General features: G+C 38.9%; 1 protein-coding gene across 1 annotated transcript in view; it reads right to left on the bottom strand.

Annotated features, from left to right (window-relative positions):
- The window catches only part of csmd2 (CUB and Sushi multiple domains 2), a 287,362-nt gene that overhangs the window by 22,860 nt on the left and 241,012 nt on the right, over positions 1–23,490 (bottom strand). Inside the window, exons 48-60 of the mRNA XM_058378138.1 lie at positions 19,634–19,780; positions 17,416–17,604; positions 15,916–16,101; positions 15,575–15,769; positions 15,112–15,285; positions 14,824–14,997; positions 13,755–13,928; positions 6,965–7,153; positions 6,073–6,246; positions 4,438–4,620; positions 2,612–2,788; positions 1,480–1,659; positions 200–373 (exon numbers count right to left, since the gene is read on the bottom strand). Of these exons, the coding sequence (XP_058234121.1) occupies positions 200–373; positions 1,480–1,659; positions 2,612–2,788; positions 4,438–4,620; positions 6,073–6,246; positions 6,965–7,153; positions 13,755–13,928; positions 14,824–14,997; positions 15,112–15,285; positions 15,575–15,769; positions 15,916–16,101; positions 17,416–17,604; positions 19,634–19,780 (2,316 nt within the window). The remainder of the gene's footprint in view (positions 1–199; positions 374–1,479; positions 1,660–2,611; positions 2,789–4,437; positions 4,621–6,072; positions 6,247–6,964; positions 7,154–13,754; positions 13,929–14,823; positions 14,998–15,111; positions 15,286–15,574; positions 15,770–15,915; positions 16,102–17,415; positions 17,605–19,633; positions 19,781–23,490) is intronic.

Genomic DNA, 23,490 nt, shown 5'->3' with positions numbered 1-23,490 from the left:
CTTTGTGCAGTCTTTCATATGTTATACTGTAGTCATGATTTTTGTTTCTGTTGTACATGTTCTTAATGCCTAGTTCCTAGTCCTGGTCTTGTCTGTTTTAAATCTCCCACAAAGAGCAGGGTCTTCTGTACTCTGACTACTGTTAAGGACTTTGATAATAATTTCTGGAAAAGGAACAAGAACACCATTTGAGACTTACGGAAACATTGTGGCCTTTCACCACTCCAGTTGCCAGAGCCCTGACAGGTGAGGACAGTGGGAAGAGAGAGTTGATAGCCCTGGTTACATGTGTAGCTGATGCTAGAGCCCCACTGGAAGTCAGTTCCTACCACCTGGCCATTGGGAATACTGGGTGGTGCTCCACACACAATTGCTGCAAAGAACACAGCATTTATTTGCAAAAATAAATTCATATAAAATAGCTGGTCTGTTTTTCAACAAAAGTAGACAAAATTGTAATCATTATTTAATCACAGCAAAAGTACAAGGGATTTTTGAAGTTAGTATATAATCATATAATTAGGCAGGAAGTGAACATTTTGTCCTCAAAAGCAGGACTTAAACAAGTTTGACAAGGGCCAAATTGTGATGGCTAGACAACTGGATCAGAGCATCTCCAAAAGTGCAGCTCTTGTGGGGTGTTCCCAGTCTGCTGTGGTCAGTATCTATACAAAGTGGTCAAAGGAAGGAACAGTGATAAACCAGCAACAGGGTCATGGGCGGCCAAGGCTCAAGTGGTTAAGGCTCTGGATCGTGGCCTGGAAGATCGGGGGTTCAAACCCCAGCACCGCCAAGTTGCCACTGTTGGGTTCTTGAGCAAGGCCCTTAACCCTCTCTGCTCCAGGGGCGCGGTATCATGCCTGACCCTGTGCTCTGACCCCAACCTCCAAGGCTGGGATACGCGAATAAAGAATTTCACTGTGCTGTAATGTATATGTGACTAATAAAGGCTATTTCATTTCATTGATGCTCCATTTCATGGGGAGCGAAGGCTGGCCCATGTGGTCCGCTCCAACAGAAGAGCTACTGTTGCTCAAATTGCTGAAGCTAATGATGGTTCTAATAAAAGGTGTCAGAATACACAGTGCATGATGGTTCAGGGCTGTTTTGGCAGCAAAAGGGGGACCAACACAACATTAGACAGGTGGTCATAATGTTATGCCTGATCAGTGTATATCAACCATTTTTTAATAGGAAATTTAGATGTGTTTCAGTGGGGACTTTGTCTTTAATTAATGCACTCATTGCTATTATTTATCATCATGACTGCTTTCATATAGTGAGAGAACAATATGGTGAAACTCCTTTTATGACTAATGAAATAATTCAGTTCTTACAGCTCATGTTACTTAACTGAGACTTTAAATTTTGCAACATTCATCTGAATTATCAAGACAAAAGTATCCATGGTTGGGATTGATTACAGTACATACTTAGTACTGTAACTTAAAATACTCCAAGCTTTAAGCTGAAATGTACCTCTACACACTGGTTTGGTGCCATTCCAAGTGCGATCCTTTGTGCAGATGAGCGTGGAGGCACGGTCAGCATCCATGGTGAAGCCTGGGGAACACTGGAAACTAACAGTGCTGCCATATGTGAAGTCGTTGCCCAGTCGCAGGCCATTTGCAGGCACTCCTGGGTCTCCGCAGTTAATAACTGAATATGAAGAGGCAGAGAATGATGGTGTGACAGCAAAGAGAACAATTAGAGAATTACACAATTACATTGACATATTTCTTCATTTTGGGTTTAGGATTAAAATGATTAGATTTCTACCTATTACTATAAATCAATTATATCAAGATAAATTACACTTCTGCATTGCCTCTCAATTAATTAATTTCTTTAGAAATATTTTTCATTTTATATTATCTCAAGAAAAGCCTTCATTATTTGTGTCAGCAATTTAAACAGTATTTGGGATCTTTATTCAGCAGCCTCTGTAAAGTGAAAGCAGTAGTGCCAGGAAACATAATGGCTGCCTGTGACCTCCATTAGCTCTGAGCCCAAGTTGTCTCCATTGTGTTTCAGAAGCCTATGCATGTAAGGCTAATGCTAAGAAGATGGACAGGGCTAATCTTGGTCTCTACAATACAGTTAATGTAGGTTTATCTGATTGGCTCAAGTCCAGGACTGACACAATAAGTTGCAATGAAATCTCCTATTGACTTCCTATGTTACCTGAAAATATTAACATTTAATATAAAATATAGAGTGATGAGAATCCATCTGACAATTCTGAGATGTAAGGATCAATTGGGTAAAAAGAGGGCTTTTTAAATTGAATCAATATTTCTATATACACCATTAACTAATTTAGTCCTCTTTATTATTACTATTATTATTATATTGATTGGTAATAATAATAATAATAATAATAATAATAATAAAGCCAGATAGAACTTTGCAGGAACGTGAAATTCCAAAGGCTTTTTTCATATTTGTTAGCCAAAGCAGTCCACACATGTTGAAAAAAAAAAAATTAGAATTGCCCCAATTTTGATATAAAATGAAAATGGGTTATTTGGACTCCAGGGGGATGCAAGGTTAATGGATGGCGGTGATAGAGAGGTAGTTAGAGAGGTGTTAGTGTTACAGAAGATGATACCTGTGCACTCAGGCATGTCTCCAGTCCATGTTCCGTTGACGGTGCAGTGGCGTGTGAGCAGGCCGGTGGAATAGTAACCCTCTCTGCATGCATATGTAATGGAGCGAGAGAAGACCAGCCCATCATGGAACTGGATCAAAGCGTTCCGAGGAGTGCCGGGATTGCCACAAGACACAACTGAGAGAGAGAGAGAGAGAGAGAGAGAGAGGAAAGAGGAAAGAGAGAGATCTTTCTAGGCTGCTGCACTAAAACTAGAACAAGGGCAAAAAAGGTGGCCATGTTGGGTTTAAAACCCTTGCTCAAGGGCACAATGGCATGGGTGAAAGAAAGGACACAGACTCCGGTAATGAGTCAACACCCTTGGTGCCCTAACTGTGATTAAATCTGGCAGTGCTGTTGTAGGGTCCTAACCTTTTAAACCTGAGCTGCACCCTCTGCCCTACCTTAATAGCTCTTCATTCGTTTAGATTTTAAAACATACTAAGGCTGACTAGAAAAGCATTGAACAACCAGGACTGTCTCCTGTCTGAGACTGACTCGTTTCAGTGGTCATGCAGGATAGATGGACACACATAAAGAGAGCTTTGTATTTTAATTATAAAGACACCTTCAGAATTATTGGCACCATTTATTAAAACAAGCACACATGGTTCTTGGGAACTGCATAGTTTTATATAAACACAATATTTTGCCTACATCATTTTGACAGAAAGATTTATCCTTTTAAAATGGACTTCTAATGATTTTCTTAGATAGACTTAATTAGATCATCCAATTATTTTGAGTAAATCGATTGGATTATTTTTAATGTATAAAATAATGTTTATTATCTAGTTTGGTTGCTCTTTAAAGGGACGCCAATGATATTGGAGTATATCGAGTGCACATTTACACCAATTTAAACTCAAACCATTTTTCACATCTGCATCTAGTTCCATGATATTTAGTCATGTTGCATACTTACGATATTAAATTTCAAGATATGATTGTATCTGAACTTAATGTGGTCTATAGAGAGCAATATTATTTACTATGGAAAGGTATGAATGAATCTTAGGTCTTTAGCAATTGTAACTGCTATTATTGTAAGACTTTGATACATTGCTGAGGATTAAATGGCCAGAGAGTCAAAACGATACAAAGGAATACGCGTGTATTTCAGTATCTATGCTTGATCACGTTTGTGTGTACACGCAAGCCTATAAAAACCCCTGAAAGCAAAGAAGCAGTGAAGCATACAGTTTGTAAGATATTAAAAAAAAAAAAGAATTTTCAAGAGATGCTCTTTGCCATCCTTTTGAATAAAGGACATAGTTAAAGCAGACAGTTGAGAGAAATAGTAGGTGTGTCCCCACGGGTAATTAACTTGGATATTTCTGCTCTTCTGACACCCCTTTCCGTGCAAGTACTTTACCCAGAGGGACATGAGTAGAATGGCAATGCAGCCAGAGAATGAATTGGGGAGAGAGAAATAGTCACAGATGGAAGTGAGAGAGAGAAGGAGTGGGATACACAGGGAACAAGGGCTTCTATGACACACACTGGGATTCACACTGCAGCATGCGCAGTTTGCTGAGGGAAAAGGGCATAAAAACGCAAAGCAAATAGAAGGAGTGAAAAACGTGTACACTCTGAGTGAAGCTTCACCACTAAAAGACTATATTAAACCTTCTCACGTTTAGTGAATAATATGGGGAAAGAAAAGATCCTCTCATGTTCTGTCTTTCCTTCTATTTTTTTCGGGTGCTGCATCCATGATTTAGGTCAGATGAATTTACCGATGCTGCTAAAACCCAGACATGCTGTCCTGTGGACTATACACTTACCCTGGCACTCAGGCTGCATCCCCAGCCAGGTGCCGTTGGCCAGGCAGGTCCGCTCTAAAGAGCCACGCAGCACATATCCTGGCTCGCAGCTGAAGCGCACCACACTGCCTACAGAGAACTGCTCTCCCAGACGGATACCATGCACTGGCACACCAGGATCGCCACATCTGCCACCTGAATCACCTGCAACAAGAGACACAATTTAACACAAATTTACTTATGTGATTAAACTTTAAATGAACACTCTCTCTCTCTCTCTCACACACACACACACACACAAATACTACACTAAAGGACTGTGTCAGGACTGAACTAAAAAGTTGCAGGAGTAGGAGGGAGTATTGCTATTTGAATCTTGCAGGACAATGAACTTCTTTAAATGATTTAACATACTGTAACTAATCCAAAATTTAGTCTATGTCACAGCTACAGCAACACAGTAAGCTTGAAGCCAACAGATGTGCTAAAAACCATCAGCAGTGATCAGTATACCTCAGTAAAAAGGTTCATTAAACGGAACATTTAGACTAGGTTTTCATTCCTCTTCAGTTGCTTTGCCCGAGTGGGTTTGAATGAGTTCTTCATTTATATTTTGTGTAATAGAACCAAATACATTTATTAAAAAAAACATATCAGGAGGAAAAAAAACATGGGAAAGGATTGGCCAGAATGTCTTTGGGAGTGGGATTATACATAGCCACACACACAAACACACACACACACACACATTTGAGACAGTCCTCCCTGCAGAACCATAACCCCCAAAACACTCACCAAAACCACACACGAGAATACACTTATTCAGCCTGTAACACACTGAGTCATTTCTCTCCCATAGACTATTGTTTGTCTCAACTCAGGTAGTAGAAGCTGGATAAGGTCTGACCTCACTCCATGAACGTTTACTTCTCCTGTGCGGGGTTTAAATTTCAATGCATTTTGATATGAACAGAATAAAGAGAACTCTAGGATTCATGTGCCATGATGACAGACTTTGGACAAGAACCTGACGGGGAAAGGAAATTTCCTTCCTTTCATCTGTTCATCATATAAACTGCTCTCTGCTGAGGCATTTACAAATGAACACGAGTCTCATCTGTCCACCTGGTTCTGCTTCACAAACAGCCACAAATGCTGTTGAGAAAATTGAGTAAATATTTTATAGACATCTGTATTTTCCATTTCTGTAGTGCTGAAGTCACTCTTCACATTTGATATTTATCCCAGTGCAATTTGAAATTTTGTAGTAAAACGGCCAATGTGATCCCTGGGAGCAAAGACGCAATTTTTGAGAAATATGAATGCCATGAATTGTGACATTAACCTGTCAGGCTGGTTTTACTGCACAGGATGAGGCTATGTGGTGGCATATCTGAGAGCTGTGTGGGGGCCATGGGTTTATAGTGAAGAAGGACAGCTCATAAGCTGACAGGCGTGTGGGGGTTCATGTAGCAGAGGCTGATAGGAGGAGATTAAAATAGGTTATAGAGGGATGGAGTGCTTGGCCGCTGGAGTGCCATGGCCACTGATTTTCTGGACTTATAATATTCCTGAAACGTAAACAATCTTTTAAATTAAAATTAGTAAAAGTGAAATTAGTAGTTAAACTCGTAAGCATTAGTTAAAAGGCATTACCGGTACAGTGTGGTGGTGATCCACTCCACTGGCCATTTAGCTGGCACACACGGGTGGTGTTGCCTACAATGGTGCGCTGGCCCATGCAGCTATAGCGGATAACTGAACCCACCGTTCTCCTCTCCCCTGAGATCTGTGTGTAAGGTGGCATGCTGGGGTGATCACACAACACCACTGCAGCAGAGGCATGAACAAGAGAAACAGAGAAAGAGGAACAAGAATTAATTGTCAGAGCTGGTACATACTGGTATCACTGGTATCATACTGTAACATCACAAACCAATTCTGGTATATTTGCACCATCAACCTGTATCTCATGAGAAATCCTGATAGATTCAAACATGGGAGGACAATCTGACAATCCCTGCCCCTTAAATCTAGCCGTAATTTGTATGACAGTGCTGTCACAATTATCAGTAGAATGGTTATGGAAATTAAACAGGAATTCGACAACTGTGATGCATGAATAGAACATCATAAAGTATTGTGCAGCCCGTACGGATGTATAGCTGTAAAACATAATGTTAACATGTTGCCATATCATATGTGGCCACTTCAGCTACTTCTACTTTGACTACAGTTACATTCTACTTTGACTACAGTGTCCTGCTTAACCTCTGAATGCTTTGTACAGAATATATTCCTAATCTCCTAAAGCAGTATATCCTACGTTCAGTTCAGGAATGTCTACTGTTACTTAAAGGGGTCACTCAGACAAGATTTTCCTTTGTGTCCTCTACATTTTTCAGCAAACACCTGCTTTTAAAACATTTACTTGTTTAAGCTTGGTTTGAAACCTTCTAGTCTAAATGATCACAGATCTACACTCCATGCTAATTATAAATTAATGCAATCAAAATCAAATGTTGCAAAAGACAAGCAAGAAACTCACAGAGACACTTGGGCAGTGACCGATCCCAGGTGCCATCTCCCTGGCATGTCAGAGTGCTAGTGCCCAGCAGGTAGTATCCTGGATTGCATGTGTAAGAGACTGTAGTCTGGAAGCTGTAGCGATGAGGCCCGCTGGGCAGGACCTGTCTCACACTGTTCTCCACATGCCCAGGCTCTGTGCAGTTCACAACTGAGGAGAAAAAAAAGAAGATGAGAAAAAAGAAGATTACGTGGAATAACAGCACACACTGAGAGGATATAGGTAGTAATAAGAATTAGTGCAAGCTTAAGCATGATGAAATAAAACCCTAAAGCATGCATGTACATATGCAAGCACATAAATACACACATTACGGTTTCACAAATGGCACAACAGATAAATCATTTGCTCTGTTTTCAGAAGATTGCAAATCCTGACAATGTGACAGCCATCTGTGGCTGGGATTCCAAGGCAGAAAATTGGCCATGTTCACTGGTTGTGAGGGATAGCGTCACTCTCTTTCCTGTCAATCAGTGCAACACTAACCAATTGAGGGTTTCTGTGAGCTCATGTATGTGCACGTGAGCAGTTATTGCGTTTCGCCAAACATGCTCGGCTGCACTGTGACACGGCATCAGCAAAAGACACCACGGCTGGCTTCATGTGTCTCGGAGGAAGCACATGCTAGCCTTCACTTCCCCGGTTGCTGTAGCTGTCATAGGGGAACTAGCTAGTGGTAGGACTTGGCAAAATGTTCAAATTGGAAAAAATATTGTTAAAAAAAATGCATATATTATACAAAATTTGAAAGTTAAATAAAGACACTGACTATGATAAATTTTCCTTGACTTCCTTTAAGCACATATGCTAATGTGTGCTCTAATATGCCTTCAATAAATAAATAAAACAACAGCAACCATGGAATAGCAGACACAAATGCACACCTACATCCACATGTGCACAAACAGCTGTTTCAGCAAAGTTTTCCTGAAGATTTGTCACTACTTTTTAAAAAGCGAAAACTTAAAATCCATATGCAGGATGGAGAGAGTGATGGATGGAGGCCTAGTAAAACAGACAGGAGGCAAACCATGAGAGATTAGCATCTGTCAGCTCTGAGCCAAACGAGGAGAGGTAGTGAGCGAGAGGAGTGCACTTGAGTGAAATAGAGGCAGGAATTAGCTGTGTGCTTCTCCCTAATCAATCCGTGCCCTGTGCACCACCAGCCCCATCCCAATACCACCAGCCCCATCCCAATCCCCCCACTTTCAGATACCAACTGTGCCACATCAGATGGCATTGGATCCCATGTCATAATCAATCTGGCATAAGAGGCTGACACTGCGGAGGATGAGGAAGAGCAGGGAGAAAAACAAGCCCCGGCAGTGCAGCTGCTATTAAAATGCATGACGGATATCGTCAACAAGCCATTCGTCCTGCACTTGCACATGGGTGAGGGGGCACTCGCGTCATTTCTACTGCATTGACATGATGATGGAGACATGAGAGAGGAGAGACAGATGGGGCCCTTTTAGAGGAATATGCCCTTCTGCTGAGCAGGTAAGCGGCTTACTGGGGTTTGTCAGGGTAGCACCTGCGCCACTCTACCTCCTCCCAATGCCCGGTGATTTGTTCACTACTTTTAGCTACTTTCACAAGTTCAGCTAATGAGGCTACCCACAAATCATGAGAAGCATAGCAGGGGTAGAGATATTTATTTCCATTAAGTCACTTGGTGTGTAATTCACAAGGCAAATGACAGGTTGTGCCATGAACATAAGCAATGAAATAAATGTAGGATGTCTAAGTGAATTTGCACATACTTCAGTAAATCTGACTCATATATTTGTATCCTTGTTCAGTTGACTGGAAGATTTCAGGCTATTATGCAAACTTGTGGAATAACACATTTCCACTACATTGCTTAATCAGGGTCTACTAGTCAACAGCTAATAAACTTTTCTTCTTCTTCTTTCTTTTTTTATTCATGTTAAATTTTTGTTATAAATGTTTTAGATTGGGAACTGTTATGCTCCATTAGTTTGGTTTTAGACATCCAACCTATATGATGCAATAACCAAAACCAAACGTTTTGATAAAAACAGTAAAAACAAGATTATTGTGACTTACATTTGAAATATATTCCTTTATTTAAATAATATAATGTAATATATGTTGTCATGCAAACCACAATTAAACACTCTTTTGACACAAACACTTTTTTCAGGTATAAATCCAGGATTGGAAAGGGAATGCACACATTTGCACTCATTCAATTTAATTCAATTCACTTTTATTTGTTAATGAAATCTGGGTATAGATTAAGATCTATAATGAGCAAGCCAGAGGTGACAGCAAAGGATTTTCTGCTATGATTGAGCTGTCCTTCCAAACCTCAGCAGCCAGTATGACCCAAACCCTCAAAACCCACCCACTCAAGATCATGTTAAAAGTGCCACCTCGAGAAGAAATAAAAGCACTCTGCGAACAGAAAATCTGGCAGCAAATTAGCAATTGCTTTTAGCAAGACTATTATAATGATACAGCTTCCCATTCACATCATCCTTTTCTCAGTTTGACACACATCTAACCCTGTTTTCATGAGTTACTGAAGAAGAAACCAAATTCTGATAATCATCAATTTAAAAAGGGTGTTCTTGACCTAGAGCATGGTCTCTTGCAATTTAAAATGTAATCATAATACACAAATGGAAATCTGTTCACATTTTCCATTAGCTTATGCTTATCAAGGTCTGCAGTTGCAACAGAGACAGAAACAGACAAAGAGGGAAAGACAAAATCACAATTAAGTGTTAAAAGACATCCGATTTATCTCTTCTTCAGAACAATTGGACATTAGAATTGTTTCAGCCTCTGGCCACTGGCCATTTGGTGAGCAAGATGGATCATTTTTCTGGCGTGGCTGTAGACTTATCAGTGTGGTTTTAAGAGGCCATTTTGAAGATGGCAGTGGCTTGGGCTGACACAAATTGGTGCTGATTAGCAGGGCTATGAGGGGCTCTCTGAATTATTGATGCAGCTCAAAGCTTGTGCCTTTCCAGGCAAGCTCCTCTTCACCCATTAGCTGTGATTCTACTGCTCTCAGTGCTAATGACAGGACACGACATGAGAAGAGAGATGGGTGTAGAACACCAAACCACTTTAAGTTCCCTCAGCCAGAGAACACACACGTGCACATTCACACGTAATAAGATGATGTGGGGAAAGGAAAACAACTTTAAAGCTTATAATTAAAAGGATAAACCTGATGAAACAAACAACAAAGGTGCTAATCCTCTTATGCATCTGTATTTTTTATTACCATCTGTCAACACCTTCCCAATCCATCACACGGGCTCAAACACTGGTGTTATGACAGTGTAGGTATTAAAACAAGGGCAATAGTTTTGAACTTAGTTACGCAGCATCTATCCTATCGTGCATAAAAATAAATTTCTCAAACACCCAGTGGGAAAAAGCCACCTGAATGACAACTTCTTTTTTTATGAAATCTTCAGATTTCTAAAGTTGCTTCAGTGATAGCACTGCTCTCATCTTTGATAGGTCAAGTCATTTAATATGTCAGGAGCCGTCAGTGGCTGTGGCTCAGTGTCTCTCAGTTGTCAGGATTAGGACACGACCCATCTCTGAGCTGCCACCGAGATTCAGCCTGCTGCTTTAAGTGAACAGGTACAGACAGACTGACATGCAGACTGACATACAGATAGTCAGACAGACAGACAAATAGACAGGCAGGCAGGCAGCCAACCAGCCACACAGGCAAGCATATAGACCCACTGTCTGTAGATAGACAGATAGATATATTTATATAGATAGATAGATAGATAAATAGATAGATGAGGAGATCTTGTCACTACGTGAAACCGGAAATATCAAAGCGAGCATCATGAGAAGACATCGCGAGGAGAGAACAAAGTTCGTTGAGAAGACAAACATTTGGCGGGCATCTTGCATAGTTTTTAAAGAGTTTCATTTAAAAGTGGCACAAACTGTGTCTTTTTCTTGTGTTTTTGCAAGCAAATGGCATTGTAAAATGTTGTTAAACTATTTTGTCCAGCACAGTTTCGAATTCACCAACACTTTAAAAAAACACACCCACTGTAGTTGGTAATTAGTTGAATCTGCTGGCCTGTCTGGATTTTGAAGATCCCTGCTGCATATAGTTTCACTTAAATATATTTACTTTATTTTTACATTATAGTTACTCTTTGAATGAACTTAATTAAATCATGGAAAGAATTTCCATGTGATTAAATGGCCTCTTTAGTTGGGAGTGGTGCTGGCTTAGTGGTTAAGGTATTGAACTGTTAATTGGAAGGTTGTGAGTTTGAATCCCAGGTTCACCAAGCTACCACTGCTGTTCCCCTGAGCAAGGCCCTTAATCCTCAATTGCTCAAATGTATAAAATGAGATAAAAATGTAAGTTGCTGTGGATAAGGGCATCTGCTAAAATGCCAGAAATGTAAATTCATTAGGCAATTCTGTTGTGCCAACTAAATTTACTTGGGTTGGATCAACGTCATTTACAACTGTTGAATTTGTTGTACCAACCTTATTCATTTAAGTTGGATCAACCTTAATATGTTAATTCAACACTGTTAAATTATGTTGGACCCAACTGTAGTAAATAAGTTAAATGAAACCTAATTAATTAAGTTGACTGAACCTAAGCACATGATGTTGGGCCAACAAAATTCATTAATGCATTAATTAATGTCTTTAATTTACGTGAAAATTCTTTTCATGATTTAAGTAAGTTCATTCAAAGTGAACTGAGTGTAGACAGACAGAAAATCTAGTTGTTTATCTCACAGGGAGGTTGAGTCAAAAACAGAAGAGGTTCCTCCACTTACGTCCACATAACCTAATCTTACCATTAGCTGCATCTTAAATTGTTTACTATATATTATATATCAGACAGTCTAAGACATGTTTTTTGTATTTAATTGATGTGTTAGATAAAAGCCAGGTGATTTAGCTGTCACTCTAAACCCCAAAGGTCCAATCTCTGTAAAACCCACCCACTCCAGATTATGTCAGAAACTTAGTGAACTCTTCAAGTCTGTTTTCCATTTAAAATAATCTTATATTCTGCTTTATTTTCTTGCCACTTCCACAATGCAGCTCAGCTTTTGAGAGTCTCTGCAAAAGTCAACAGTACCATCATCCAAACCTAACTGTAATGAGCACACAACTCCATAAGTATGTGAAGCATGCCCTTGTGACACCACTATTGACTCAAGGATGATACGAATTTATGAAATAAACACAGTCATATGCATATCCTTAATAGTTACAGGTCTAACTCCAACAAACCCAACTGAGACTGGCCCAATTTAGACCACCACATAACAGATTAAATTACAAAGCTTGACTTTTTTTTAGGTATTCTACATTGGTTTCTCCTGGATTTGCCTGTTAATTTTATTTTGTGGCATGTATTGTTCTCTTTTATCAAGTTACACAATCCTCAGTGGAGCTCATTTAAAGTAACAAACTGAGTTGCAGTTGTCAAATCATTAACAGTGATGGTAAGCATGTACACACACACACACACACACACACACACTGTATATCCAGGGTAACACCTTCTAGACAAAACATCTGAATCCTTTTTGTTAATCTTAGAGAAACTCTGTGCTCTGACGTGCCATGCCTTACTAATATGTCAAGTCAGGTAATTTTCAGGTAAACTTTGTCAATTCTTGGTTTTATTATTGCCTTATGAGTCCTTCTCTATTACAAGTGATAATTCCCTTTCAAATAATTTCTCTCCCAAAGCCGGAGGCTACTGTGCCTAAGTATTTCTGTAGTTAAGTATATCATTCATTTGCTATCCTTCCAAATAATACAGTTAACCAGGTCAGTATGGCATAAAATATAGGCATGATATAATTTTAGATCATGTATAACACCTAAAACTGAATTCCCAGAAAGGAACCAGTGCATGTGCATGATGCTTGAACTAAACTCCTAGGACATAACATTACATTTTACTCCATCTGCCCTCAGCCAGTATCTGCTCTGAAGCAAAATGTCTATTGGTAGCATGTCCTGGAGAAAAAAAAAGCCCAAACTCCCCTCTGCAATGCTGGAAACAAAAGGTACAGTGTTGCTTGATTCTCTTTAAAGTTTGAATTCACAGAGACACACACTTCACCACTGTAGTGTTCAAAAAACACAAAAACACACCTTTGAGCAAACAGCTAAAGACTGAAGCACCAATAAGAACAAGAATCCCTATGTAATTCTGCAGGTAAGTAATACATGTACCATTCATGTTCCTAAATGGTATCACTAACAATGAAGATGTACCAGAAATGTGTAACATAACCATTTTTATGAAAATACTTCATGTGTATGACCAATAATGGCACTGTTTGACTTGACTTGACTGAATCAGTGATATATACAAAGCAAATAATCATTTAAGAAAATAAACGTGAATAAAATTACCACCACCGAAACAACTGAAAAGCAATTTAAGCAAAATAAGTAACTTTTTAACATTTGGTATAATGCCTCTTTATCCTGGTCAGGGTCAAGCTCTTTTTAGAAAGCTAGAATCCTTAAACATCCAAAGAACCACCCAAAGAAAGAAAACACCTTAATCTCCAGGAGCCACCGGCCGATCCAGACTTTCCTCACTCTTGTAACTACGTTCCTTTTCTATTAGGTTTACTACATTTTCTGAATATTTCATAATATAAGTACTAAATAATATGAATGTTAATAATATGAATGAGAAAATAAAGACTTTTAAGAGGTTGAATAACTTGATAGTACTCACTTCTACATCTGGGCAGGGAGTTGCTCCACTGCCCGTTGGACTGGCAATGTGACTTAATGGCCCCCTGTAAGACATAGCCGGTACTGCAGGCAAAGTGAACTACATCATTGAGGTTGAAGTGTGTTCCCTGGGTCAAACCATTGGCAGGATTTCCTGGATGTCCACATGTGATAGCTGCAAAATACCAATATAAAGACTGTAGCTGAATAACATCCCAGTATAACGCAGATTATTGTTTGGAACATAACTAATTTTTTTGCGGATTTTCCCGGTATATCACGGTATCCGCAAACCTTATAGTGAATTGTTTTTATGTTGAAATTGAATAATTATGTTGTAATTTATTAATAAAAATATAATTATTAATTACAAAATATAAACATTAATGAAAATAAAGTAAAATGTTAATAAAATATAAAATACTGTTCAGCGTATTTACTTAAGAGACAAAGAACACGTAGCGTTGTTTAGGAAAGCGCAGTGCGGGGCTGCTGAAAATCAAAATACAGTACGGCTGGAGGAATGAGTCTGGCCAATCGAAATGCCCCATTCATTTAATCATTTAATTTAATTCTCCAGCATCCCATGTCTTAGCGTGTCACTGTCCCGAGTGTTCTGTTCAGTGTTCTGTGTACACTGTTTTTTTCACGGTTATTCTGCAAGCCCTATTAGGTCACCCAAACGCTCTGCACCTTCTAAGGCTTCTGGCAAGGAACATACATACATACAGTACTCACTGAATAAATGTGATATTTCTAGGAATTATCCAAAATTCATTTCGCTATATGCTTGCGAATGTTTTCTGCGTGTGGGCGGGTCATTTACAGCTTAAACAATAATAATAAAAAAAAAGCATTTGGGGGTGGCGTCCATGTATCGCGGATTTTCGTTTATTATGGGTGGTTTTCGAACGTAACCCTCGTGATAAACGGGGGATTACTGTATATCTGATTTGTGTCCTTATTACCCGCATGCTAACATTTGTTATGGACAGCAGACACTGTTGATCAAACATATCATTAAACTTGTAATACATATTGTATATGTATATTTTTAAAGCAATACTTACGGACACAAACAGGTGGTTTTCCAGACCAGCGGTGATCTTGCTCACATATGCGCACTGAAACACCAATGAGCCTGAAGCCAGGGTTACACTGGTAAACCACGCTGCCCCTATAATTATAGTTCTCACCAATTATCTGTCCATTGACTATGGGGTCAGGAGAGCCACAGTGTCCAGCTAAGGAGAGAAACAAGTACATGAAAACAATGGCTGACTTTGACTGCCACAAAATTTGCACAACCTAGTTTCAAAGTATAAAAACGGTTGCTTGATACAGCATCACTGCCTTACCAAGACACTGAACCTCGGATCCACTCCACAAGCCATTGGCCATGCATTCTCTCACCCTGGAGCCCACCAGAGTGTAGCCTGTGTTACAGGAGAAAATAGCTGTTGCTCCAAATACAGTCAGGGTACCAATTTTATTTCCATTGGGTGGAGTTCCAAGGTCTCCACAAGAAATAACTGGGTGAAGAAGAAAAAACATTGTGTTAATGTTTGCAAGCAATCAAAGAATCAAAGAAAGTGTGATTTTTAATAAAGTAATCCTACCTTTGTAGTATTCAATTGGAGTAGGCCGAAATTGAAATTATTCATATATTCCGTATAATGATAATAGTTTTCAGACAGTGTCTGAGATTTTTTTAGACAGATTAAGATTTGATCTTTTATCATTAGATATCATTTATCATTACAGAATCTTTAAGACACGCACTTTACTAAACTACAAACACAAAAGTATAAAAGCACTCACTTTCACATGCAGGTCTTGGTTCAGGGTAATCCCAAGTGCTGTTGGCCTGGCAACGTATGACTCTTTGACCCTTGTAGAAATACCCAGGGTCACAGGTGAGCATCATCATGGCCTCATACTGATTCTGCATGCCATAGATAAGCCTCCATCTCCCGTGTTCAACTGCCGAGTGGCCAATGTCAGGGCAGGTGACAGCTGGAGGGCACACATCAAACTTTACTTTATACATCTGTCACTGGAAGCACTAGCTAATAAAATATAAAGGGCTGCTTTGTAATTCTGGCTTTAAGACTAATTAAATGAGAACTTGCAGACATTTCAGCTGTCTATTTTAGGCTTACGTATGCAGCGGGGTGGCGTCTCCATAGGACTCCACCTCCCTGACTCTTGACAAACAGGTGATACAGGTAAGGTGTTGGCCAGCCGGAAACCTGGATTACATTTGAATGTGACTCTTAAACCAAGAGTGAAATCTTGACCAACCACACTGCCATTCACTGGAGCCATGGGCATCCCACATGATACCACTGAGACAGAGAGAGAGAGAGAGAGAGAGAGAGAGGGAGAGATATTAATACAGTCTGCTGCAGCAACCATGGTTCTACTGCACATTGCAGATGATCAGATATGACAAAGTGAGCAGCCAACTCTAATAGCATCAAAATGTAGAAAGTAGACAGTTTATAATGGGCTGTGTGATGTTATTCAGCAAAGTGTAAAGTATTCAGCACTGTTCTGTTGAAAAGTTTTGATCAAATGTTTTACAAGATCCTGTTTCAAAATGGTTTACTCATCACAGTGACTGTACTCTATGTATATATTAGTGGATGTGAATAAAGATTAATTACGCTAATTTGTTTTTAGATTTCAAAATGCCTAGAAATTTAGACCATTATTTAATAATTAATTAATTAAAATAAATTCATCTTCAGTAAGCACTTAATCATGGTCAGGGTTAAGGTGGATCTGAAACTTATTCTAGGAAGAGAAGCCACTAAGTAGGAATACATCATGGATGGGAGAGCAGTCCATGACAGGGCAGCACATACAGCACCATCAACTCTCAGTCACACCTAGAATAAGTTAGAGCAGCCAATGCACCTTCTGGCAAGTTCTTGGGAGGTATGAGAAAACTGAAGAACGAAGAGGAATCCCACATGGAAAGAGGAAGGATGTACAAAACTCTCAAAACTGTACATAAACAGTGATGTGGGGACAGGACTGGACTTATCTTTCAATTGTATGTGTTTTCCAGGTACTGGTTGTCATCTTTTCTTTAGGTTTAGTGTTTGATTTTAAAACAATATACCATAATTCAGTTATGGGATGGATATAGTTGTATTGAATTATATCTAGGTTTTTGCAGACGCACACACATAGTACACAGACAGGTTATAAAGTATCATGTCAGTACAAGCAGGAGTAGGTGGCAGTTGGATAGTGATGAGTTTAATCCAAAAGTGAGATTACACCTGTATAGAGATTTTAAGCACCTGCTGTTCCCAGTTGCTGTGTTGTAAAGCGGGACAAAGAAGAATTATCCCTGCCTCATTTCGCCTGCCTTACATCACTCTCTTTCTCTCTCTCAGAAAAAGACAGGTGTGTGCACTAAATCTATTATTCTAAATCACTACAGTGACAATCTAAGGTGAAATATCTCATGATTGCTTCCTCACCATAGACAAAAGAGCATAAGCCACAAATATGGGAAACAAAACTACACTTTTGTTAGATTTAAACAGTGAATGGAATTCAAAGACAAAGAGAATAAGTCTAAATAATCATAAATAAATAACCTGGGTATCACAACTAAAGAATCTGGGTGAATAGGATCCACTCACCTTGGCAGAGGGGTACAGGAGCATTCCATTGGTAGATGCCCTCTGAGGTGCGTGTGCAAGTGGCACTGCTCTGGCCAATCAAGCGGAAGCCCTGGTCACAGCTGAAGCGTAATGTACTGCCCAGCTTCGTGCCTGTCTGGCTGTGCACCGAGCCATTCACTGGAGGGTTAGGGGTACTGCAGTAGGCGGCTGTAACAGATACAGATACACACACAAAAAACAACAAGATGATATTTGATGAAAAAGTGTACAGTTTTATCCTTTTAACACCCAAAACCCTATGACAGGTCCGTCTCTCATGATGACTTGCTCAGTCTATTCTACTCAGTAACTGAACAATAACATTAGATTGTAAAATTCTTTAACCTGCAAATCAGATGGATGGAGTCAACAATTAAAGCATTATTAGATGGAAGGAATTATATTATACATAACTGTTATTATGTTATTATACATAAGACAGGAAGTGGGCAAAGTTATCCAATCTATTACATTTAAAATCCCTGCTACACTGAAAAAAGGAAAATATGGTCAGTTTAATTAAAAAATACTAGTAGTTTACAGACACACACACACACACACACACATATATATATATATATATATATATATATATATACATAATTTAAACCAATTTCTAATTACTGTTAGCATGTTAGCATAATAAATTTGCATAGTATTAAGTCAAAACAATCACATTCAATCTCATGAGGATGTTTGTTGGCACTGATGGAAACTATAAATATAGTATTACATTTAGGCCAATAAAACATGCATGGTAGAATAGCAGAGTGGTAATGTAGCTGTTGCAAAACACCAGCATTTTTGGTGAGATGCTCAGGTGCACATTTGGTGTTTGATTTTATTTAGGGCTTTCGAAAATACACGACAAGTCATGTTGGATGCACAAAAACTTTGTATTAATGTTACTCAATTCAATCACATACAATTACCATGTTGCATGCCATAAAAATTCTTATTCTACACATAAAGCTATACCTGACTATAACTTCTGGGACTGAAGAATTGTTATATCCTACAGACAATAAGAGAAGATTTCTCCACTCAAAAAAAAAGTGACAGAAATGAAACAGTAGGCTTTACTTCAGGTTTTATGAGTGGTGTGGCTCTCCAACAAACTGCCCTGTTAAGACAGAAAATGGGAAGGTCTCAAGTGAGCCACTCATCCATTAGCAAAAATGAGTAGGATCTTGGAAATGGGGCCAATTTGCGAAATTACAACTCTAGTGTACAACATTACGTTAAACTCCCCATGGAGTGGTAAAATTGTAGGACTCTATATGCTGCTGGACTTAGAGAGGCAGCTGAGAGGGGCTCTGGCACTCAGCCTCCGACAGTTTGGTAAAAGTAGAGGCTTAAGGCAGCCTTCAGCCTCTCCATTTGCTGTACATCCAGACATGGCTTATTCCTTCACCTAAGCAAAGCGCTAACGCCTCAGGCCTTATGTCCAATAAAATCAAAATGAAAACAAATCTCAATGTCACCTTCATGCCTTTTTTCTCTGTTGGTAGCAAAATCTATCTAGCTATCAATCTCCCTTCTCCATTTTCACCTTTCCTCTCAACACCTTAGGAAAAAAGCTCGAACACTAATCACAGTCAGTCACTCACCACATGAAATGTATTAATGCCCAAGAATGATTGGAAGTAAAGGCACGAAAAAAAAGAAAAGAAAGGAAAAGAAAAGGAAGAGTATTGAGTTAGACAGAGTTTAGGAACTCGCTACAACTGGTGATGGAGAGCCAGCCTGTGGAGATAAAAGATGGATTATTAAAGCAAACAGTAGAAAGTTTAGAATCTGTCTTGCCATCTGTTTTCTTCCCAAGGTACTCCAGCAGGGCGGTCCATATTGAGGATGCAAACCTGTATGCTGGTGCCACTAACTCAGCCTGCCACTGATCTGGCTATCAAAACTCCATCAAGCATGAAAAGAGAGCAGAAAACTAAAGACGCTGTCAGCAGGAGAGAACTGGTCCCACTGTGCGAGAGCAGCAGATGATTAGTCAACCTTCTCAAACTGATAATCATCAGCCTTCTGAAGATAAGGAACATACGGAAACGTTTTAAATATTTACACAACAATACATCATACAGGATTCAGCAGGTTGTCACCAGTACCAATCACTAAATCTCTAGTGTGGGGAATTTGAAATGGATATTTACATTAGCAGCGAGTATCATTAGCATCAGTAGCTCACCTCCGTAGCGGATTCGAAAGCCTTTGTGGCTGGAGGTGTGATCAAATGACCAGTGCAGGTAGACTTTATTGGAGGAGCTGGTGATGCTCAGTGGGGACGAGTAGTTCCCGCTTAGCGTGATGAGAAGAGGACTCTGTCTGGAAGGACCTTTGAAGAAAAAAAATGGATTTGATTACGACACAAGCGATCTGCACTTAATAATAGCAAATTAATAGCAACCTTTTTGCAATGTATTTCTCCTGATTTTTCAGCATAACATAATTTTAAGAATAAGAAATCTATCAGAGACTTTGTGTCTGAGATCATGTCCAATGATATGCCACAACATGAAGCAGACCAGTGTTTAAATCCATTACATATATTTTATACAATAGAACACTTCAGCACAAGTTTACTAAAGAATAAAACATAATGGGGTGTGCTGTTATAAGAAAATAATTGATGACGTGGTGAATTCTGAAATTAATTATTTTACTATCATAGCAAGAATCAAATATTTTATTCTTAATTATCCTTGTTTTATAATTAAGATAAGGACAACTATTCCATTTTAGATTAATTGCAACATGAAGAACATCATACCTTTTATCCATGGATATTCACTCAGGTTAGTTTATAAGTTAGTTACTAGTATGTTATAGCAACATTTTCATTATCTCTCCTGACAAAAAAAGACATAGGAAAGGAAGGAAAGGAAAACAGTAAACGCATGCCTGCCTTGTTACTGAAAAAAAAAAGAAAGCACAAAGATTTCTGTTCTGAACACCTACTGACTGTTAAAAAGCTCTGACGCTCTAGACTCCTTCCACAAACATTACAGAAATGTCTTCTTACAGAAAGCCTATGTATCAATTCTTATATGTTTGTTTATGTTGTCAAATAACATTTTCAGATGTGAGAACTGGACAGCACTGTGGTATAAATTTGCTTATACGCTATATAACCAAAGGTTTTTGGGACACCCCTCTAAATCATAGAATTCAGGTGTTATTTTTCAGGGGTTGTGCCCAGGCCCCTTAGTTCCAGTGAAAGGAACTCTTAATGCTTCAGCATACGAAAACATGGACAATTTCATGCTCCCAACTTTGTGAAAACAGTTTGGGGATGACCCCTTCCTGTTCCAACATAAGGACATGGATGAGAGAGTTTGGTGTGGAGGAACTTGACTGGCCTGCACAGAGTCCTGACCTCAACCTGATAGAACACCTTTGGGATGAATTAGAGTGGAGACTGCGAGCCAGACCTTCTCGTCCAACATCAGTGCCTGACCTCACAAATGCGCTTCTAGAGGAATGGTCAAAAATAAACACACTCCTAAACCTTGTGGAAAGCCTTCCAAGAAGAGCTGAAGCTGTTATAGCTGTAAAGGGCGGGCCAACTCTATATTACATTCATGTGCATGTAAAGGCAGACGTCCCAAAACTTTTGACAATATATTGTACCGTGACCACAATTAAACGTATGTTATGTGTTTTAGTTTCTCATTTCAAAATGATAAAATAGAGAAGGTGATAACATGCCATAAATACAGCCTAGCCTAAAGTCTTATTAATATTTGTGACCAGTATTACATTTCAATCTTGAAATGCTGAGTTTAAGTGTTGTTCTGTCTCTTGTGTTATGTTTCCACATATAAAAGACTTAACTTCTTTGTGCCATTTAGCTTAATCATTAGACTCAATCATAAGGTATTTTATTGTCAGTGTTCATACTTCCCTGTTGCTTAACAACAATGTTTTAATGACTAAATGACTATAACCACTTGAATGCGAAGTCAAAAACACTAATTCACGAGTTCCATTTGAATTCAAAAAATATTATCAAGTGCAGTGATTTAGAACTCTTATTAAAATTGGATGTACTTCAGCGGTGTCCTGTTATATTAATACACACCTGTCAGCTAATCAGAAAATGTTGGACATTTGCAGCATCAAAGCAAAAGCATTTGCACTAACTTTAGCTGTGCATTTTAATATATTAGTTTAATAATCAAATGAAAATTATACACTCCTATACAGCTAGCATCAAGAAACCTTTATCAGATCGTCTACAAGGGTACGTTCATCTCACAGTCCGTAGCTTTCACTGGATTTTCCACTAGCCTTATGTGTGTAAAGTTTAAAATGGCTGGAACTAGACCTCTCTGGCAGGTTAGATTTGGCACTATTTGATGGAAGCCACTATCTCCTCAGCTCTGTGTAATATACAATGCTGTAATCACTGGTAAGCACTCCAGGTCCCCTAAGGTGCAGCCCACACTGTGCCCAAATGCCAAGCAAACACACACAGCAGCTGAGAGGCTTTGTCAGCCATTAAAACAGAGTGTGTTCCTGTTCAGACACAACAATTCATTGAGCCTCACTTAACTCTACCTTTACCCTTTCTTCACTTTTGCTTCTGTATGAAACGCAGCTCATAGATCATTCATGCTTGGTCAGGTTTTAAACAGCACACTCACAGGCACGCACACACACACACACACACACACACACACACAAACACACACACACACACACAGTGTGGCTTGAATACAGAAACATCTGTGAAATTAATGTAAAACGGACGTCAGTGCAAAATCCTTTACTTAAAAGCTATTTAAACCAAAGAGCATTTCAGGTGCAGATCATTCAGTCTGAGGGGTATTTGCAGTGTGCATTTGGATATCTTGCTCATCCCCATGTCAAACTGTTTAAGTCTTCTAGGTTGCTTAAGGTGGGCCTACATGGATTGGACTTGTTTGTCCAGCACATCACACAGATGCTCAATGGGACTAAGCTGTGGGGAATTTGGAGCCCAAGTCAACCTTTTGATTTTTGTCATTTTCCTCAAACCATTCCTCTCACATATTCTACAAATTAGTGAAAAAGGGGGAAAAAGATGGTTCAACATTCCAGAATCAGAATTAGCTTTTTACAGAGTACTGTGGGTTTTACATGTACCAAGGAATTTGCCTTGGTGTATTGGTAAATATAAAGAACCTAAACATAAAAATATAAAAGATGTAAACAAAAAGAAATATTAACTAGTGCAATATCATAGTGTATAAAAGTAAACCAGCGCAAACTCTAAATTGCAAATAGTACATTCAATGCACATTAACTGTACATTAGTGGACCAGTGCAAATGCTCACAGTGAGGTAGAAAGGTAAGATAAGAAGGTGGAGATGCAGGTTCTTGAAATGAAGTCAGTTGACACTTATTAACCCAAATGTACAGTAAATTAATTACAGCACACAATTTAATTTTAGGTTGTATGAAACTAAAACATTTCTGCTCCCTGTCTGATAATGACACCTGACATTTAGACAAATTAGCTTCAACATTATTACATGGCCTGTCTGCAGACTGTCAGACATGTTTCACACACTTTGATAGACACAAATGCACAAATATCACAAACAAGCTTTTTGCTTCCTCACAGCTTTTCAGTTTTTGGTTACTGTCTCTCAGGTTTCCTTTGAGTTAACTGGTTTCTTCCCATTTCCCAAAGACATGAAGTAGGTGCTCTGACCAGTGTAAAATTTCCTCTAGGAGAGAATGAGTGTATGAATATGTGTCTGGTGTAATATGCAGGCACTACTATGACCCTGATGAGGATAACATCAGATACTGAAGAATGCTGAAGAAATAATGCACAAAAGCCTCCATGTGTACACACTTCCATCCACATTTTAATTCCAGTAATGTTTTTGACCGTTGTTATTTCATAGCTTTGAAGTCTAATTAGCCATAAAATCCTTAAAATGTGGAAACTTGTAACAATAGAAAAGAACAGAAAACCAGTGGATCAAATTCAATTTCAGTTGCTTCAGAAGCAAGATAAAAGCTATAGGCACTATGCAATACTGCAATGAGAG

Source organism: Hemibagrus wyckioides, linkage group LG24 (genome assembly GCF_019097595.1).
Source record: "Hemibagrus wyckioides isolate EC202008001 linkage group LG24, SWU_Hwy_1.0, whole genome shotgun sequence".
Lineage (NCBI taxonomy): Eukaryota > Metazoa > Chordata > Actinopteri > Siluriformes > Bagridae > Hemibagrus > Hemibagrus wyckioides.
The sequence above is the reverse complement of the archived record's forward strand: the minus strand, read 5'-3'. Positions and strand labels throughout refer to the sequence as shown.